Source organism: Impatiens glandulifera, chromosome 2 (assembly GCF_907164915.1).
Source record: "Impatiens glandulifera chromosome 2, dImpGla2.1, whole genome shotgun sequence".
Lineage (NCBI taxonomy): Eukaryota > Viridiplantae > Streptophyta > Magnoliopsida > Ericales > Balsaminaceae > Impatiens > Impatiens glandulifera.
The window spans coordinates 45,562,062-45,582,486 of record NC_061863.1 but is presented as its reverse complement, the minus strand read 5'-3'; the positions used below and the strand labels follow the sequence as shown (position 1 = coordinate 45,582,486).

Here is a 20,425-nt window from a genome sequence, read left to right as displayed (position 1 = left end):
TAATGAACATTGACCTCAAGAAGAGAGTCAACAATACGAGTATTTGTGAGATGAGACCTCTCAAAAATATTTGAAGTGTACTTAGACTGAGAGAGAAGATATCCCTTTTCAGAATAAGCTACCTCAATACCTAAAAAATAACGTAGATTATATAAATCTTTCATCTCAAAACGATGAGACAAGGTAGCTTTTAAATCTGAGATACCATTAATATCATCTCCTATAATAATCATATCATCAACATATAACAAGAACACAATATGACATGCATGAGACAATTTAACAAATAATGCTGAATCATGAGAGCTAAAAGTAAAACTAAGTGAAGATACTATAGAGGAGAACTTGTCGAACCAAGCTCTCGGGCATATTTAAGACCATATAGGGCCTTCTTAAGAATGCACACTTGTCCTGGACAATGAGAAACACCAGGTGGAGAAACTATGTAGACTCCCTCTTGAAGATCCCCATTCAAAAAAACATTTTTAACGTCCATTTGTGAAATACACCAACAACGAGCAGAAGCTACTATAATAAGAACCCATATAGATGTCATTTTTGCAACAGGTACAAAAGTCTCCTCATAATCCATATCATACTCATGAGCATAGCTTTTTGCAACCAAATGAGCTTTATATTGCTCAATAGAGCCACCAGACTTAGTTTTAATCTTATATACCCATCAAGAACCATTAATTTTCTTACCAACTGATGGAGAAACCAAATCTTAAGTACCAGTTATTTCCAAAATAGACAATTTCTCATTCATAGCCTTTAGCCAAAGAAGATCATGAGATGTCTTAGAGTAAGAGGTGGCCTCACAAAGAGAAATGATGTAAACTATAAAGGAAGCGAAAGATGGTGTATAGCAAGAATAATCAAAATCAGATACCTAAGTAGATCGACGAGTGTGTTTAGGATATCAAGGTAAATTTGGATCTGCGATTATAGGAGGTTCTAAAGCAGTCGTAGAGAGAGGATGGGTGTCAACATCATTTTTTCTACAAGAAGGATGAAAAGAATATTCGGTATAGTTTCATGAGGGTTAGCATTTTTAGATGGACAATTAGTAGTAAAAGAATCGATTTGAATGAGGTAAGATTCGACATGTCATAAGAGGTAGGTGGGAGTGAAGAAAGGAATGTGTTCAATAAATGAAACATTACGAGAAACATGCAATCTCTTAGAAGCTGGATCATAACTACGATAACCTTTCTGCACAATCTCATACCCAAGAAAAACACAAATGGCCACACGAGATGATTACTTATAACATTCTGCATGTGGACAAAGAACAAAATATGTAGTGCCAAAAACCCTTAAATGGGAATATAATATGTATGAATAAATAATCTAGCATATGGGAAAATCCCAAAATTATGAGCAATAGGGATCCTATTAATAAGATAAACAGATGTAATGAAACTTCTCCTCAAAATTCACTAGAAACACTAGCGGATAAAAGCATAGATTGGGCGGTCTTAACAATATGCCTATGATTTCTCTTGGCTACTCCATTTTGTTGTGGGGTATTAGTACAAGAGGACTGATGTATTTACCATAAATTTTGAAAATACAATAAATATCTCCACTAGTATACTCTCCCCCCAAATTAGCTCGAAAACACTTTATAATGGTAGAATGTTGAGTTTTTGCGTAGGCCTTAAACTCAGTATAAATATGAATAAGATTAGAACGACATTTCATTAAATAAATCCAACAATAACGAGTGTGATCATCAATAAATGAAACAGATTATCTAGAGCCTCCCTTAGTGAGAATATGTGTTGGTCCCCAAGATCATAATGAACTAAATTAAAATATGTTGAAGAAGTGGGAGTACTTAAATTAAAGGGCAAAGCATAAAAAATTTCAAGTTTACATCCACTATAATCAAAAATATCATTAGGTGGTAAATCACCAAGTAAATCATAAGTACACATAAAATGTAATCGAGGACCTAATAAATGACCAAGTCTAGAAGGCCACAAATAAAATTTTGAAGAAGGTGTCAAATGAAAAGAAGACAAAGTAACAGGCATAGCTGCTATGTGAGTGGGAAAATGTAGTTCATCCAAACATTAAAGACCTTCTCATTTTCTATGTCTTGTCTCAATCACTCTCTTGGATTTAGATCCTACACATAATAAGAATTTGGAAGAAACCAATAAAATACCCAGAGTCACATAATTGACCAATATAAACAAAATTCATGTGTAATTTATGGATAGAATAAACATCAAGTAAAGATAAGGAGGGTATTTTGATAGAACCAATTCATTTCAATAACATTTATGTACCATCAACAATCATAACAGAAATAGATGGAGGGTCAAGACACATATATGTAAAGGAAGAAGAATCACGAGACATGTGATTACCAACTCCAGAGTCTAAATTTCGGGAAGATAAAGGATATCTGATCTAATAGACAGAGATGAGTTGGGAGGAGTAGAAAGAGCATAATTATGAGGGTCCTTTTAAAATTGTTAGAAGGCGAGAAACTTCTTAAATTGGTCGGTAATAGAATTAGTATTAGTATTCACAGAAGACTCTAAAGCTGAGTAATTCAAGGAGGGAAAAAAAGTTGCCTAAGTAGATGGATCAGGATTATGAGATTGCCCCCCAAAATACAATTTGAGTTGTTTGCCTTGATATTGTTGTGGAGACTTCTGTCCGTGCCCTAGGAGCTTCTTATTCGATTCTTTCCGAAGCTCGTGAAATCGATTCTTCTAGTATCCTAGTTTCTTACAATAATTACAGTTATCTGTGACAGATGTTTTATACTGGTGTGTAGAGGCTGCTATGATCGGTGTTGACGGAGAGGCTACCAAAACTGAAGTAGAAAAATTTTGCACCCCTTTTAGAGTCTTCAAATAAGTTTCTCCATCCATGAGTTCATTTATTACATCTTCAATAGATGGTAAAGGTTTACGGTCCAAAAAGTTGAACGACAATTTTTAAATTCTAGATGAAGACACATAAGTAGTTGAACAAAGCGATCACCATCTCTACATTTATTATAAACACCACATGCTTGCAATTTAGTAGATTATGTCAATGATAACCAATCCCAAAGAGTAGTCATTGCACAGAAAAAAAACATAAATACTCAAGTCATTTTGTACTAATGCACGAATTTAATATTGTAGTTGATATTTGACAACAAAATTATTTTGCACAAATAGTCTTGACAAATAATCTCAAATTTATTCTTTGGGTATTCTTGTATCATATACTCTATCGGTGGCCTTCTTTGCCTATAAAATGAAGAAAAATAAGTTATATTTGGTGGTTTCTGAAAACATACCGAACAAATTGGCCTATAAGAACTCACCTCGTTCTCCCAATTAGTGCACAAGGTGATAATCGAAAGGATCAATCCTTGACTAAATAGAGCCACAATGATTCCAACCCATAGTCCCTTTGTCGGATTAAAAACAAAATCTGAATCAAAATCACATTTAAGGATGCCTTTTAAAAGAAATAGTCATACTAGTTAGCTAGCTACCTTCCCTCCAAAGTGAAAGACAAATGCTAGTAATACAGCACAAGGTATTCCAATAAGATAGTATGCTCCTAAATTAACAAAAGCTCCTATCTTTTGCCATCCACATCCTCTAGCCGTGCCTGAAAGTATTTACTCAAAATTCATCATATTTGAACAACATCAATAATAAAGAGGTATTAGTACCTGAAAGTATGGACGGAACCCCATCAATAAAGTGAGAGCATGCTAACAAGATCAACATTTCTGCTACATAACTTATTACTTTCTCGTCATTACTGTAACAATAACCCCATATCCTGCGCCCCACTATCATTATTGTTCCTACCACTACTCCTTCTGTAATCACCAATAATAATGCTATGCGAACTGCGAAACGAGCTGCTCGTGGCCTTCCAGCTCCCAATTCATTGGACACTCTCACACTGTCCAAACAAGAAGTTTAAGATGAAGACGACTAGTTGTTTACAAAAGAAAGTCGTTAAATCTTTTCAATTACCTCACAGTAGCACCTAGTCCCATTAGTATCATATATACCAGACTACATGTGTTAAGGCTGCCACATTTTAAGCACATGTCGGTCAAAGTTAGATAAAAATAAACTAAACACTAGATTTTAACTAAAAATAAAGATAAAAATAAATATGATTGTTGTGGTGAAAAACTATCACCCTAGGAATGAAAACGGAATAATAACAACTGTTATAGAATGCAGAACAATAACGTAAAAGTAAGAAAAAAACTAAATAACGACACAAGAATCTTACCCACGTTCGACTAGCAATGTCCTACGTCCTGCTTTCGGAGAATCGATTCAATAGAGATATAATAGGGATTACAAACTCTAACTCTCTTTGTTTGTTCTAGGTTTAGTCTCACACTCTTCTCGTTTACAATGTATATATATATACAGACTTTTAGAATTCATAATTCGGGTAAAGATAATATGATATCTTTTACATATCTACTTATATGATCTCGTGGCAATTTAGTTGAGAATTTCCATAATAATACGATTTGATTATCATCTTCACCATTTTGTGAGTTCATGCATTTTTTAATCAAAAAAATAATCGCACATATCTTTCTTCCCATTTTTTTACATAACATTGAGGCACACCAAATTGGGCATCAAAATCCTAGGCCCAATTCCACAAATTCTACACCTTGTCTCTATGTTTATTGCCAAATGAATGAGCCCCATCATCAAGAAATACTCTAGAACCGATTCTCTTACTTCTCCGATTACGTTCCAACCTTTGTGACGTGAATCAAGTCGCAATATTTTCAAAACTTGATTCGTGTCACCACCTTCATGGTCATATCTGTAGGATTTTCATCTGTGTGAATTTTCTCCATAACTACCATTTCACACGCTATGACATCTCGAATGTAGTGAAGTCGAATATTGATGTGCTTTGTGCTCTCATGAAACATCGAGTTCTTGGACAAGTGTATGACACTTTGGTTATCGTAAAACAACTCCATTTTATCGTGCTTCACCCCAAATTCACTCACAAGACCCTTCAACCAAAGTGCCTCATTGACGCCCACTGTCACAACGATATACCCAACCTCCATTGTTGAAAGGACAATTATGGATTGTAGTTGTGCCTTCCAACTTACCGAGCATCCAAATAGGGTAAACACATATCCTGTTATGGACCTTCTCTTGTCCAAGTCACCTACAAAATCAGAATCAACATATCCTCTCAAATTATCATCACCTATACTCGCCTGTTTAAAACAAAGACCGATATTTAAGAATCCCCCAACATAACAAAGGACCCACTTCGTCGCCTCCCAATGTTCCTTCCCTAGGTTCGCCATAAAGTGACTAACAAGACTGACCACATGAGTAAGATCGGGTTGCGTACATACAATGACATATATTAGGCTCCCGATGGCACTCACATATGGGGTGTTTATCATTCTCACATTTTCCTCCTCGATACTCGGTGATATCTTTGAGGAGAGCTTGAAATGAGTAGTTAATGGCGTTTGAACCGTCGTTAGACATCCCAAACTTGGAGACCACTTTTCGGAGGTAGTTGCTTTGAGACACGAACATAGAGTTTTTTTCCTGATCTCGCTCAATCACCGTCCCCCCAAAAAAATCCGGTCTCATATCCTTCATCTTAAACTTACTCCATAGCAAACTCTTGACCTTACAAACCTCTTCATTGTTTCCCGATGTGATCAACATATTATCCACATATAACAATGGGAATAGACCTCAACCATCAACCCACTTGACATAGACAAAACTATTAAAATTACTCCTCACGAAATCATTACGAACCATGAACTCATCAAAGCACAAATATCATTATATTGGGGATTGTTTCAAACCATAAAAGCAAACGTTTAAGGAGACATATCTTACCTTCATCACCATGTTTAATGAACCCATCGAGTTGCTTCATGAAGTTCTTTTCCTCCAAGTTCCCATGAAGAAATTTCATCTTCACATCCATTTGCTCGAGCTCTAACTCAAACTGATTCACTAGAGCGAACAACACACGAATGGACGTGTGTTTCACTATCGGGGAGTAGATCTCGTTAAAGTCAACCCATTCTCATTGTGTGAAGCCTTAAGCTACCAATATTGCCATAAACTTTGGCTTGTTACTACCCTCTACATCTTCTTTACACTTGAGCACCCACTTTGAACTAACCACCCACTGATTCTTGAGTTTATCTACCAATTCTCACGTCTCATTTTTGTCAAGCGATGTCATCTCCTCCTCCATAACACACTTCCATTTAGTTCTCTTTTTTCTCTCCATCGCTTCTTTAAAAGATCTCGGCTCTAAATCTTGTATCTCATCATCTATCACAAGGAATACAAAGACCGCCAAATTGGAGTAGCCAAATCTCTTCAGAGCAAAGGGTTGTCATAAGGTCTTTATCTCGCGCTAACTTTTAGTAACTAAGGTTCTCTTCCAGATCTTTATTTTCCTCCTCTACATGAACTTTTGTTTTATCCTTTTCACTAGCCTCCCCCATGTCTATCGATTCTTTAGTAATCCCTCTTAGGAACTCCACCTCAAATTGTGTCATCTCTCTAGTGAATTCGCCATCTTTGACTAACTGTGTTGCTCCATAATAAGACTCGGTTTTCCTAAAGACCACATCATGGCTAATAATGCACTTGGTCGTCTCCCCGTCCTTGAGAAACAGTTTCAATTCTTTACTCCCTCAGGGTATCCAACGAACATACACTTCTTTGCTCTCGGATCAAGCTTTCTATCACATTGGTACATGTAAGCCACACACTCAAAACCTTCAAGTTGCCGAGTTTTGGAGGAGCAACATTCCAAACTTCTTCTGATATCTTGTATTCCAATGTAGTCGATGGACAATGATTCATAATATAAGTCGCATTGTTAATCGCCTCATCCCAAAAGCGCTTCGGTAGACCGACCTCAAAAAACACACATTGGACACGCTCAAGTAATATTATGTTCATTCGCTCCGCCAAGCCATTTTGTTGTAGTGTATGTCAGACGGTTTTGTGATGAACCATTCATTCTTCATTGATAAACTGATTGAACTCATCGTTTAGGTACTCCAAATCGTTATCTGTTCGGAGCTTTTTAACCTTCTTCTTGGTTAGAGTCTCTACACTCTTCTTCAACTCCTTAAACTTAGTAAATGCCTCATCATTGTGCTTCAAGATGTATACACAAACCTTGTGCGAACAATCATCAATGAATGTGATAAAGTACTAACATCCACCTAGACTTACAGTCCCTCGTCGACCCCTAAAAGTCTAAGTGAACATAACTAAGCGTCTCCTAAGTCACACCAACCGACTATCCAAACTTCACCCTCGTAGCTTTATCGTATATGCAGTTCTCGCAAAAATCTAAATCATCAAGTTTCTCATTTCCAAAATAGAATCTCTTACTCAACTCCTTCAAATCACTCTCACTCATGTGCCCCAATCTCTTATGTCATAGACTCGTGGGCGATACATCTCAAGGCTCCGCCAATACCGCCATATCACCAACCAAAGTGATGCCTTGAAAGACGTAAAATATCTTCTCTCACACGCCTTTCATTACCACTATAGACTCTTTTATGACCCTTAATACGTTCTTCTCACCCTTCCATGCAAAACCAAGTTGGTCTAGTGAGTCGAGAGAGATTAAATTCCTCTGAAGGTCTGGGTTGTGTCGTACGTCCGTCATTACCCACTCAATTCCATCATGCATTTTCAAACGCACTATTCCGATTTCCATCACCATGTAAGACTTGTTGTTACCTAACAAAACATCGCCCACTTAATTCTTCTCATAGGTTTTAAACCAACTCTCGTTAGGTGTCATATGGAACGAACACATGGAATCCATAATCCAATGCTTGTCGGATTAATTAGTGGAGACAATGAGAACGTCCACACTTTCGTACCAAATCTCGACCTCTTCAATAATCATCGCTTCTCCACTCTTTTTCCCGTCGTTACTCAAATTTGGACAATATCGCTTAAAGTGTCACCACCTTGTCATAATTGTAGCACTTAGTAGATTTATTCCTGAGAGACTTTGAATACCTCTTTTTCTTATTTTTATTGTATGTTCTATCGGTTCTCCCTCGAACCAAGAGTCCATCTCCACTTACAATGTTCTCTTTATTCTCTTCTTTTGGTCTTTCGATCTCAACGCACTCATCACATCATCGAGGGTAAGCTCTTCCCTCTCATGCTCGAGTATGTCTACGAACGTCTCATAAAACTTTGGTAAGGAATTCAAAAGCATCGGCGCATTATCCTCATCCTTGTATTTATCCCCGATGTTTTCCAAATAAAGGAGAATCTTAATATAATCGTTGAGATGCATCTGTAAGTCCTTCCCCTCAGTCATTTTAAACTTAAAGAATCTCTATTTGATGTAGATCCAAGACGACATTGTCTTATTCATATACAAAGACTCAAACTACAGCCACACATTTGTTGTCGTCGTGACACTAGCAATCTCTTGCAGCACCTTATCACTGAGACTAAGAATCAAGGTGTTACAGGCCCTTTCCAACACCTCCATGTTTTTCTCCGCATCCATCGAGGTCGGTAATTGTGATTCTCCCTCGAGTGCTTTAGCAACTCCCATGTTGCTCAAGTGTGTCCTCATTTTCATCTTCCACAACGCAAAGTCCTTTGTCCCATCTTACTCTCGATATCAACCTAGAAGTCTGCCCAATCTCAAATCTTCAAAATAATTGAACGAATCAGAAAAAAAACTCACCAAAAATCGAACCGCAACCGCCTTAGCCCAACTTGGCCCTAATACTAGTCTGTGGCGAAAAACTATCACTCTAAGAATAAAGCGGAATAATAGAAACCGTAATGGAATACAGAACAATAGCGTAAAAGTAATAAAGAACGAAATAACGACACAAGAAACTTACCCAAGTTCGGACCAACAATGTCTTACGTCCTACCTTCGGAAAATCGATTCAATAGAGTTGTAATAAATATTACAAACTCTAACTCCCTCTGTTTGTTCTAGGTTTTAGTCTCACACTTTTCTCGTTTACAGTGTATATATATAGCTTTTTAGAATTCATAATTAGGGTAAAGATTATGTGATTTCTTTGACATCTTCACCATGATATGATCTCGTGGAGATTTAGTTGACATTTACATAATAGTACGATTTGATTGACATATTCACTATTATGTGATTTCATGCTCTTTTGAATCCAACAAATAATTGCACATATCTTCATTCTTCTTTTTGTACCTAACATTTAGTCAAACCAAATTGGACCTCAAAACCCTATGCCCAATTCCACAATTTCTATATCCAAGTAACATTCTACTAATTAAGTGGAGCTAGCACAAACTTCTGCATTTTTTTCATGTTTAGTTAATGAATTTTGTGATAAGCATAAATCTCTTATCAAACCAAGTGTAAAAGAAAAGACATTGAACGAATTCCTTATATTTTAGAGCTTAGTTATACTGCTCTTTCATTCTAAAGACAAAAATGTTCTCACCTTATGGAGAGGACTGATGTCTCTAGTTTGGGATTAGGAAGAAGTCCAGATAGAATAACCATCATTTCAAATGACCATGTCTCCAAACTGTGAGAAACACAGGTCAAATGAAGAATATACTAGAAATTATTAGTAACATTATCTGTCAAGAGAAAGAAAAAGAAGACAAACAATCAAGAGAGTTACCAACTTACCATAACATAACTGCTGAAGGAATAGCAAGCCTGAGATATTTCATGACGTCTTTCAATGCCTCCTTGGAAAACCCAGTCCAAGTCTCCTTACAAGAAGGTGATACTCTGATGTAGATTCCCAACAAGAGCACATTAATCCAATATGAAAATGCATTAGCCAAGGCAGCCCCTTTGTTTCCAAGCCCCAAATTGAACACCAAAGCCCGACAAACAAAAATGTGGACAAATGTGGTGAAGCCAGCAATGAACACCATTGGGGTGACATTATTCTGGGCCTGCAAGAACCGAATGAGGCACTGGAAGAGGGCATAGGCAAAGATGGAGGGGATCATGAACCGCGCATAGCGCCCTGCCTCGGCTGAGATTTCTGTGTCCTGGCCCAAAAATGCTAGTATGTCGCCTGCATTGAACCAAATCAAGGCAAGGGGAATACTGGCTAGAAGCAGAACAAGCATGGCTCTTTGTGTGTGGACTCCCAGCATGTGATACTGTTTGGCTCCGTAGGATTGACCACAGAAAGTGTCCAGTGCACTTCCTAATCCAACCTACTCCCAACATAGAACTGTTAATGAAATTACAGCCAAGTTGCCTATTTTTTGCAGTGTGATACTATGATGGATCTTCATATTTCTAAAATAACATGCCTTCTTAAAAGAATATTGGAGAAAAATACAAAAGAACACATCGTCATTCTCAACATTAGCTCTCCTTAGAAAGTAATTAATAAAAAAACTTACGAGAAGGCTAAAGCCAGTAACAGTAGCAAAGGAAGTGGCCATGGATGCACCAGAAAGAGGAAGCTCGCCAAGATGACCCACAAACATGACTGAGATAACCTGCAATCCGAATATCAACAAATTGACCAGTACTATGGGTCCTGCTAAATACAACTGCTTCTTCACTTCTGCAAAGACATCCACTTGCACATGCTCTTCCTCCCCGAGGTTTATCAATGGAGATTCGATTCCTTCATTTCTTCCTTCCTTCCCCATAATTTTCTGTCTTGTCAGTACTGAGAAAATAACATTGAAAGATATATATAGAATAACATGATAGCGCCACCCAACTATCCGGCATCCGCGTCTAATCCATCCTTACACAGCAGAATCCATTATATTTAATTCCTCTTTAATTTTGTTAAGTATCTTAGGGATATATCAACTTTATTTCATTTGTATTTTTTTTAATGAGAAAACTTGTTTCAAATTATTATTATTATGTTAATATTGTTCTTAGTTAATCAAATATTAATTATTAAATATATAGTGACCAATGTAAATCTATTATTTATGTTTTTTATTGAGTTTTTAAAAAAAAAATGTTTGATAAATAAAATTTGAGTTTTGATTTGGTTGAATTAGTATAATATTTTTATATTTAAAATTAAAGTTTTGAAACAATTTTAAAAAGTATTTTAATTAATTGAAGAAATAGATGTTTATAGCTTTTGATCATAAAAAAAACACAAGTACTAATGGTTTCGAAATTGAGATGGAGATAATAATTGTAAAATCATTATAGTTTTAAGCATTAAAAAAAACAAAAAATAAATAATAAATAAAAAACCTAAAAAACCAATAATAAATAGCTGTAGCTCAAAATTTTGTTTGATTTTGGGTTTTATAGGATTGTTTTGAATTTTATTTTAAAAATATTGTTTGATAAAATATAGGTTATTTGAGATTTTATAAAGATTAATTATTAATATATTTTTTTATATTTTAAATATAAATTTAATAAAAGTAAAATAATAATATTTTAATATTTTATTTTGTTGAGATTTTTTTTAAATATATATAAAAACAAGTTTCAATGATGAATTCGAGAACTTTTATTAATAGTTTAATACTTTATATGATTTAGAATGATTATATTTTAAAAAGAGTGATAAAGTAAGGGAATTTGTGGAAGGAAATGATGTATCAGTATATCATTGGAAAAGCAGAAAGAGAAAAGAGATAAATTTTATTATTTTTTCGACCAATTAAATTGCGGCGACACATAATTCTCTCTTTATACTCTCTAAAACCCCTCCCAATCATTAAAAGAAATATTGTTGTCTTAACAAATTTTTGTTAAAGTATTTTGTTATAATATCTCAAAATATATGAAAATTTTGTAAACTTTAGTTTATATTGAACTTATAACTATCAAACATTTTTTATTAGGAATTTATCCCAGATCTGGTCTCGAATGTTGGATATGAATGGAATTTAAGTTTTTCTTTTTAACACTTTTTAAAAATAATATAATGTATCTGCATTTACCCATCTTCAAGATTTGTCTGGTATTTTCAATGAAGTAAAATATATTATCTTATATTATTATAAAATAATGTTTAATATAAATATATATATTTAATTATTTTGACTGACTTACTTACTTGACCGTTACGAAATTGTCCACAATTCATTACTCTAGGCTTTACAATTAATACTCCATGACAAAGAAATATTGAAATGTTGTTGATCTTATTGATTAAGACAGTCAATATTATTTGTTGGGAAAAGAAAAAGAAAAAAAAGTAAATAAATAAATAATATTATAGGTTTTTTATCAATAAGCTCAACAAAATTTTAATATTTTTTCAATAATAAAAATATATATAATATTGATACAACTCATGCAAATCAAAAGTATATAAAATTAATTATGTTATTTCGATAATAAAAAATAAAAACAAGAGATAATTATTGTGACATACTGTTACGACTTGTTTCGTAAGGTGTATTTATGGGTTATTGATCTCAAGAATCAAGTTTTTGATCTCTAGGACCGGGTGTAAATTCTATAATCAAAGGGCAGTGGAAGGTTTTTGATAGAGAATTTGGGATGAAGGGATAGAAGAACCAAAAGTGCGAAGAGAAATACTGTTGGTCTATACCAAACAGTCCATAGTAAATAATAATAGACAAATGGGGGCGAAATTCATATCTTCATTATTCCATTCATGGGTCCTTGGGGAAGAAAGATCAGCCTTATATAGGTGATGTCTTGCCCCAGAATATTCGGTTACAACAATTACTAGAAAATAATAGAATTCGGTTTGTAAAGTAGAAAAGGAAAGCAAAACAAAATAATAAAACAACAAAATAGAAATCTGGCCCATGTGCACAATAGGACCGAGAACGGGTGCCGAGAAAGGTTGCTGGAATTTATTCTAGGACCGAGGTCTTAATTTGGAGACCCTAACATTATCTCCCCCTTCAAATTCGTCGCCCTCGACGAAAAAGACCGTGGCCTGGCGAGCCTCTAATGCGCATGCCCCTATCTTCAAAGAGATTTTTTTCCCTTGCTGACCGGTCGGATTTTCAGTAGGTCCAGCAAGTGTCGGAGTGTAGGACCGCATTTCTTTAAAAGTCTTCGGTCTTCCAGCTCCGATCAAGCACTAGGGTGTTAACAAAAATCCATATCTAGTCCTTCCTTCGGCCAAGCAAGCCAGGTGCAGCAAAAGGACCATTTTCCTTCCGATTATGCTCTAGAATGTCTTCAAACAACCAAGCCCAGTCTTTTTCCGGACCAGCAACACATGTGCAACAACATAGCCGTGTCTTCTAGTAACCTTCCTGACTGGTGGTCGGTTGTTGGGTTGCTGGTTGAGCCCTTTGATTATGTGCTGGAAATTTTCAGGAGTGTCTTCCAAAACAAATTAAACAATTTGGCATTCGTTTTTACTCTTTATTTGTACCGTGACAGCAACATTATAATTTTTCAAGGTCTTTTCTAGCTGGTTGCCTTGTATTATGTTGACCCGCGACCGAGGGGTACCCTGCTGGACCGTGAATGTGTGTAAAGTAATGACATATTTGTCCCCTGTCTCAAGCAGCAAAAGTGGGTCATAAAAACCTGATTCTTGGACTAGTTCTTGAACGAGTTCTTGGACTTCTTGCTGATTAGCCAGGGGCATGAATATTTTGGATTTGTACCTATGATTGGGCTCCCACTTTTCGTTGCAAGTATAACATAGCCCTTCATTAGGATTGGTTGTCCGGTTTGTGCTCGGCCAGGCCGTGTTAACATTGCATGGTTTGGGCAGCATCGGCGACTTGGCGTTGTATAAGGGCCTGTGACCGAATCGCAGCAAGAGATCTTTCTTGAATACAATGCCACGTCAATGCTTCCATATGGTTACGATTCTGCAAATATGAGTCATGCCATGTTCTTGCCTCTTTTGAAAAGCGAGTGCGGATAATGTCTAGTTTTGTGGCATCATTCATTTTGCCCACCTTAAAGACTTGCTCGGCAAATATGAGTCAGCCCTCCAAATCAGTCCCATCAAATTCAGGAATATTAACATTTGTGAGCCGGGTTGGAGGAAGATAGTAAGAAGCATTAACATAGGGTCGGGTGCGGGGATCTTGGCCATTATTAAACGCACCACTTTCAATGGTTGTCAAGATTTTTCCAACAGCATACCTTATGTCCATATTTTGCTGAAAGGCATTGTGCAAAGCAGCTTGTTCGGTCATGTGTTGTTGCAGGGAAGCTTGCATGGAGGCATATTGTTGGGACAGACCATCGAGTAGGGTCTTAAGAGCGTCCATCTCTTGTTTGCTGGCGGGTTTCTTTAATTTGAGGATCGTTTTGCTCTGATACCAAGAATGTTACGACTTGTTTCGTAAGGTGTATTTATGGGTTCTTGATCTCTAGGACTAGGTGGAAATTCTATAATCAAAAGGTAGCGGAAGGTTTTTGATAGAGAATTTGGGATGAGGGGATAGAAGAACCAAGGGTTCGAAGAGAAATATTGTTGGTCTATACCAAATAGTCCATAGTAAATAATAATAGATAAATGGGAGTGAAGTTCATATCTTCATTATTCCATTCATGGGTCCTTGGGGAAGAAAGATCAGTCTTATATAGGTGATGTCTTGCCCCAGAATATTCGGTTACAACAACTACTAGAAAATAACAGAATTCGGTTTGTAAAGTAGAAAAGGAAAGCAAAACAACAAAATAAAAAATCTGGCCCATGTGCACAATAGGACCGAAAACGGGTGCCGAGAAAGGTTGCTGGAATTTATTTTAGGACCGAGACCTTAACTTGGAGACCCTAACACATACTCAATAAATAATTATTATATATTTTAGTCCACAATTAAATTCAAATAATTTAGTTGAACAAAATAATTATGCATAAATATTTATATGGGATTGTGAATTTTTTTAATAAATGAGAATTAGCATAATTTATCATAGTAATGCCTCGTCTCGCTTAAACTCAAAACGCTTTCAAATGGAATCGAATTTGGGACCTTTTGGTAAAGAGGGGATTGTAATTCTCTAACCATATTTAAACTTAATAATTATTTCAAATTTTCATTAACTTATATTGAAATATTAATTTTTATTATAAAATGTGATTTCTTTTATTATTTAATTATATTTATAATTTGTTATATGAAAATAATAATTATTAAAAAAAAAATATATTCTTCAAATGTTAGTTTTTTTTATATTTTTTGAAATTCCATTGAAATTATTTTAATCTAGTTCAAATAATATTGTGATTATTAGCAACTAAATGTATATAAATCATTTAAGTGTTAATTATTTATATTAACTAGATTAATTTACTGGTTAATTATTTATTTATTTCTAAAAAAATCTCACCCAAAATGTTTTAAATGAAAGTAATTAATTTAGTAAGGTTATAGAGAAAAATATTTTTTTATAGTTGAAATATGTTTATCATAATTTTTTTATTAAGATTGGTTGATGAAAATTTGATATTGCTGAGAAATTTATAATCATTGGGTATATCTATTTCTTGAAATGAAAATTAAAATTTAACTATTTATAATTATTATATATATTATAAATTATAAATATTTTATCGAAATATCCTGATATCTCAAAACTTGAAAATCTCATTTTCTACTGTTCCAATAATTTTGGTATTTTTTTTATAACAAAAAAATAGATATTTTTGATATTTTATATTAAATATTAGTAAAATTTTCGCTTATAATTTAACCTACTTAGTTAATAAAGATGCAACTAATATATAATATGTTTCTACCTATTATTCAAATGAGAAGTGATAGGGGAGGGAATTTGAGGGAGGAAATGATGTGTCACTACATCACTGGTTTGAAAAATGATAAAAGGTGTGAAGAGAGAATAAAGAGAAATTTTGTTATTTTTTTGACTAATCAAATTGCGCCACATCATTTTCTTCTCCATTCCCTTTCTTAAATTCCCTCCCCCAATCATTTCTCTATTCAAATATATGCCTGTATCATAGAGAACAAAAACAAAATTCACTAATACTTTAACATAATATTTAATTCTAAATTTGTTTTTGTATTATTGAAATGAATTAATTTATTATTTAAATATATATTCTTTAATATAAAAACTAATCTTACCATCCAACAAATTTGAACAAATTAATATTTCATCCCCTTTTCATATATTTTTATTTTTATTAAGTGATCTAATGTTATGGCCTATGTATAATATGATTATTTTTTTTACATTATCTACAATTTAATTTAAAATGTTAAAAAAATAATAGAACTTATAATATTTGATTTTTAAAAATTAATTTTTTCACTTAAATTTAATATTTAAATATTATAATATTATATCTAATTTTGTTTTATAGTAGTGTGAAAACTCAAACTCATTATAAATATTATTATTTAAACTTAAAATATTATTTATCAATTATATTAAATATTAAACTTAATTTAATCATTTAATGAAGATCATATCAAAACATATTGAAAAAGGTATGAGTACTGAGTAGAGTATAACCCACTAACATGAAGTACCAAAATAGTGAAAAAGAGACAACAATAGAGAAATTAATATTTGTCATAAATTCCATGTCTTCTTCTAATACATTTTTTAAATAAAATAAAGTCAACAAACTATTTTAAAATTTTATACATTAAGTTATTATAATATTTAACAATAAAAATGATAAATGCATTCAATCAAATCGGTTGAACACCCAACAACCCAGGACTGAAATGTTTATCCTGATATAGTTGAATCTGATTTAAATTAAAATAAAGTTTAAAAGAAAAATTATAAATAATATTAATTATTTTTGTTATTACGTTATTGATGAGAAGAGATAGAGAATTAATTGGGAGAGAATGACGTAAAATCACCTCATTTGTTAGAATTAAAAAAATAAATGCGAGAAGAAATAGATGAGAAGAAAATTAATTTATTTTTTTAGACAATCAGATTGCATACCACGTCATTCATTCCCACGATCATTTGTGGTTATTAATTTTCAAAATATTAGAATAATTCAAGTGACAAAAGTCTATTACTAAAATACCATATGTTACAAGTTTAATTCTCATTTAAAAATTAAAAGTATGAGATCATTTCATTATTAGTCATCAATATTCATCATAAGAATAATGATGGAAGAACGACTCCTCAGCGACCTCCCACTTCTCCCACTTATCAATCACGTGAAAAAATAAGTTACGGTGGAAAAATAAAATAAAATTTATCATCTAAAAAGTTTGAGAACATTTTGTCTCGAACATTGTCATGTGCGGAACATTCTGTTCTGAATCCTCCCTACTTTTTTTTTATATAATTTTTTTTATATAATTTTGTTTCAGCCATGACTTTTTTTCTTTCTTTTTCTTGTTAGTGTGTTTAGCTAGAGAGGGCATGACTTTGCTTTCTATAGTTACTCTAATCTTAATTTATCATGATTCATTTATTATAGTCATCTACATTGATTATTCATTCACAATTCATCCTAAGTTTTTAATAGATCACATTTTACATTTGCTTTAAATTTTTTTGTTGCATTTGAAATATGCATCAGATTTGACTTGATTTGAATGATTATGAGGAATTCATGAAATCTTTAGTGAGACTCTGTGTAATTTATTTATTTTTGTAATATTTGTTTTTTAAAATTCTCAAAAAATAATATAACTTTATGGGAAAAAAAGTAAATTCTTTTATTTTTTATTTTTTAAAAGTAAGAGGTCTTTGTTATTAAACTAACTAATGAAAAGAAAAGTAATAACTGGAACATTAAAAATAGATAAAGATATAAATATTAATTATTTAAAGATATTTTAAATAATTGGGCCAATAGAAATAATAGATAGAGATAAGAAACTGAGTTTATACTTCATTCATTGTCTGTAAGCAAAAGTATCTAGCAGAAAATACACTCGTAAATATTCATAAATGGATTTTTAAAATACATACTTTAATTATCTTTATTACATTTGTAAATATTCAAAAATAAAAATATCATCATTATTTAACCCAAATAATTTGGGTAATCTTTTCTGATCAAATGAAACAATTTTTTTTCTTCTAATTATTCTGTTTTGGTTCAATGAAATAAACCTGTTTTATTTAAAAAATGTTTGAATGATATTTTGAGGGATCCTTTCCTTGTCTATCCATGTGTCACATTTATTTTATTTTTCCTTTACACGCACATTTCATTACTCAGATCTCTAGACTCATTAATTATATCATTAATTATACATTTCCATCCCTAAGCACATTAATTATTTAATTATATATATAATTAAAATTAATAATACTTAATTAAATAATTAAAATAAAATAAATTTTAAATATTATATATTAAAATAAAATAAATTTTAAATATTATATATTAAAATAAAATAAAATACATTTATTTAAATATTAAAATAAAATATATTACATAGATATTAAAATAACACGTTATCATTATTTTTACATAATTTTATAAATATAATATATATATAATTAAAACTAAATATATTAAATTAAGTCATTCAAATAAATATTATAAACTAAAATAAAATACACAAATCCATTACATTAAAGTACAATAAATAAAAAATAAAATATATAATAAATATTAAGAGATAAAATTAGAAAAACTAATTAGTTTTATAAAAAAAATATAAATTTGATGACAACTTAACAAATATAAAATATTTTAATCTAATTACAGTGTCGATTGGAAAATCTTTGATGGTCGCCATACAACGCTCAAGGATACACTAGCGGATAGAAACCGAACAAGGTGAATGGTGAAGTCGCTGGTTACCGAACAAGGTGAATGGTGAAGTCGCTGGTTATGGCAAGCAAATTCGATTTCTCCATCACATGTCGTCCTGTCCACATATCGTTATTTAATATTTTAACTTAATGCAATGCAATGATACATACTTGATAATATCTAATATCCAAAAGATGATAGTTAAAATTCATTAGAGAAGTATCACTCTATACAAAATTGAATATTGACATTTACCGCCTTTGAAGCTGCAAATATTTAATATCGAGTGTAACTCTACCTATTTATTAACACTGTTACAGACCTCACAATAAAGCTAAGTATATAATTCTCATAAAAAGTGATGTTTCTACTCGAAATAACTTTTCTCTTAGATGGAGACTATACTCTGAATCTTTTGATACTATCTCCATAGCCCACGGATACTTCATTCTTCTCTCTTTGTTCTAGTTTACCTTCATTGATATGATAATAAACTATGAAATCAAAAACTTTCAAACCTGAGTTATCCGCAAACTTGTCAGACCACACCCCGTTAGGTGTTTTGCATTTAATCCCAATAATTTAGCAAATAACATGTTGTAGTGACTATCGCTGCCCAAAACCTTCTATCGAGTTTTATAGTAGAGAACATGCACCTCGTTCTCTCCAATAATGTATGATTCATCTTCTCATCCACAACACTTTGTTATGGCTCAGATCCCTAGAATCAAGAGTAGACTTGACGTCATCCTAACTTACTGTATCTTTCTGTATTCGTAGAATGAATAGACATTGATTCAGAAACAACGTGTTAGTGACCAACTTCGTCGTGTAGATGCTCTCCAACTTCAACCATAACTCAACGGCCTTCTCCTCCTCTATGACATCGATGATGTGATAATCTAATAGACACAACAACATAAATGTTGAATGTGTTTTCTCCTCCAAAATTGTCATCTTAACAACTGTTTTACTCCTACCGGTAACTTCAACGACTCTCATAAGCCATGTTTTTCAGTAGAACACATATATTGATCTATCATTTTGTTCTCCAGAATGACCATCTCATCGGTTCTATTTATGTCGACAACTTCAGCAAACCCATAAACTCTATCATTTTAGTAGAGCCCACATCTTGATCTTTCACATCATCTTCTCCTCCAGAATAGGTATCTCAGTGGTTATGTTTTCTCTTGTCGACAACTTCAGCGACCCCATAAACCTTGTTGTTTTAGCAGAGCCCGCATCTTGATTTGCCATAAGCTAAAACTGTTTCTCCCCGTAAACTTTTCAATTTTAATGTTCATTGTTGTCATCTCAGTTGAAGAACAACAAACGACTGACTTAACCTGACTCTGATACTAGTTTATTGTAACGAAACGCGTGAGATGATGTAAGTAATAAAGAAAGACCCGGTTATAATGTGGTTCACCAAGATAAACTTGGATACGTCCACCAGAAGAGAGAATCTTATTAATGAGAATAGAATACATATTACATCAAGATAGTATAGGGTTATGACACAAGTTTATATAAAACTCAGTCCCCCAAAACCCTAACAGATACAAAACTGGGACTAAAAACGATGCTTTTAAGGCAAAGACTTCAGTTTTTTAAAGTGTCCAACTGCACATTTAAATAAGTTTCAACTAGGTCAACACTAATATTTTGGCAAAGAATCTACAAAATATTATCACAATACTTTCTTAGTTATATTACCATAAC

At 32.9% G+C, this 20,425-nt stretch overlaps 1 protein-coding gene across 1 annotated transcript; it reads right to left on the bottom strand.

The window, feature by feature from the left end:
• Positions 1-331: 331 nt before the first annotated feature.
• Positions 332-10,723, bottom strand: LOC124924729 (protein DETOXIFICATION 16-like). Its single transcript, XM_047464724.1, has 10 exons — positions 10,440-10,723; positions 9,703-10,247; positions 9,509-9,595; positions 4,008-4,064; positions 3,695-3,933; positions 3,512-3,630; positions 3,338-3,424; positions 3,214-3,260; positions 3,137-3,166; positions 332-611 (listed from the first exon to the last, which is right to left on the bottom strand). The coding sequence occupies exons 1-10, from the start codon at positions 10,692-10,694 to the stop codon at positions 332-334; spliced, it is 1,746 nt and encodes a 581-aa protein (XP_047320680.1). The 5' UTR covers positions 10,695-10,723.
• Positions 10,724-20,425: the final 9,702 nt, after the last annotated feature.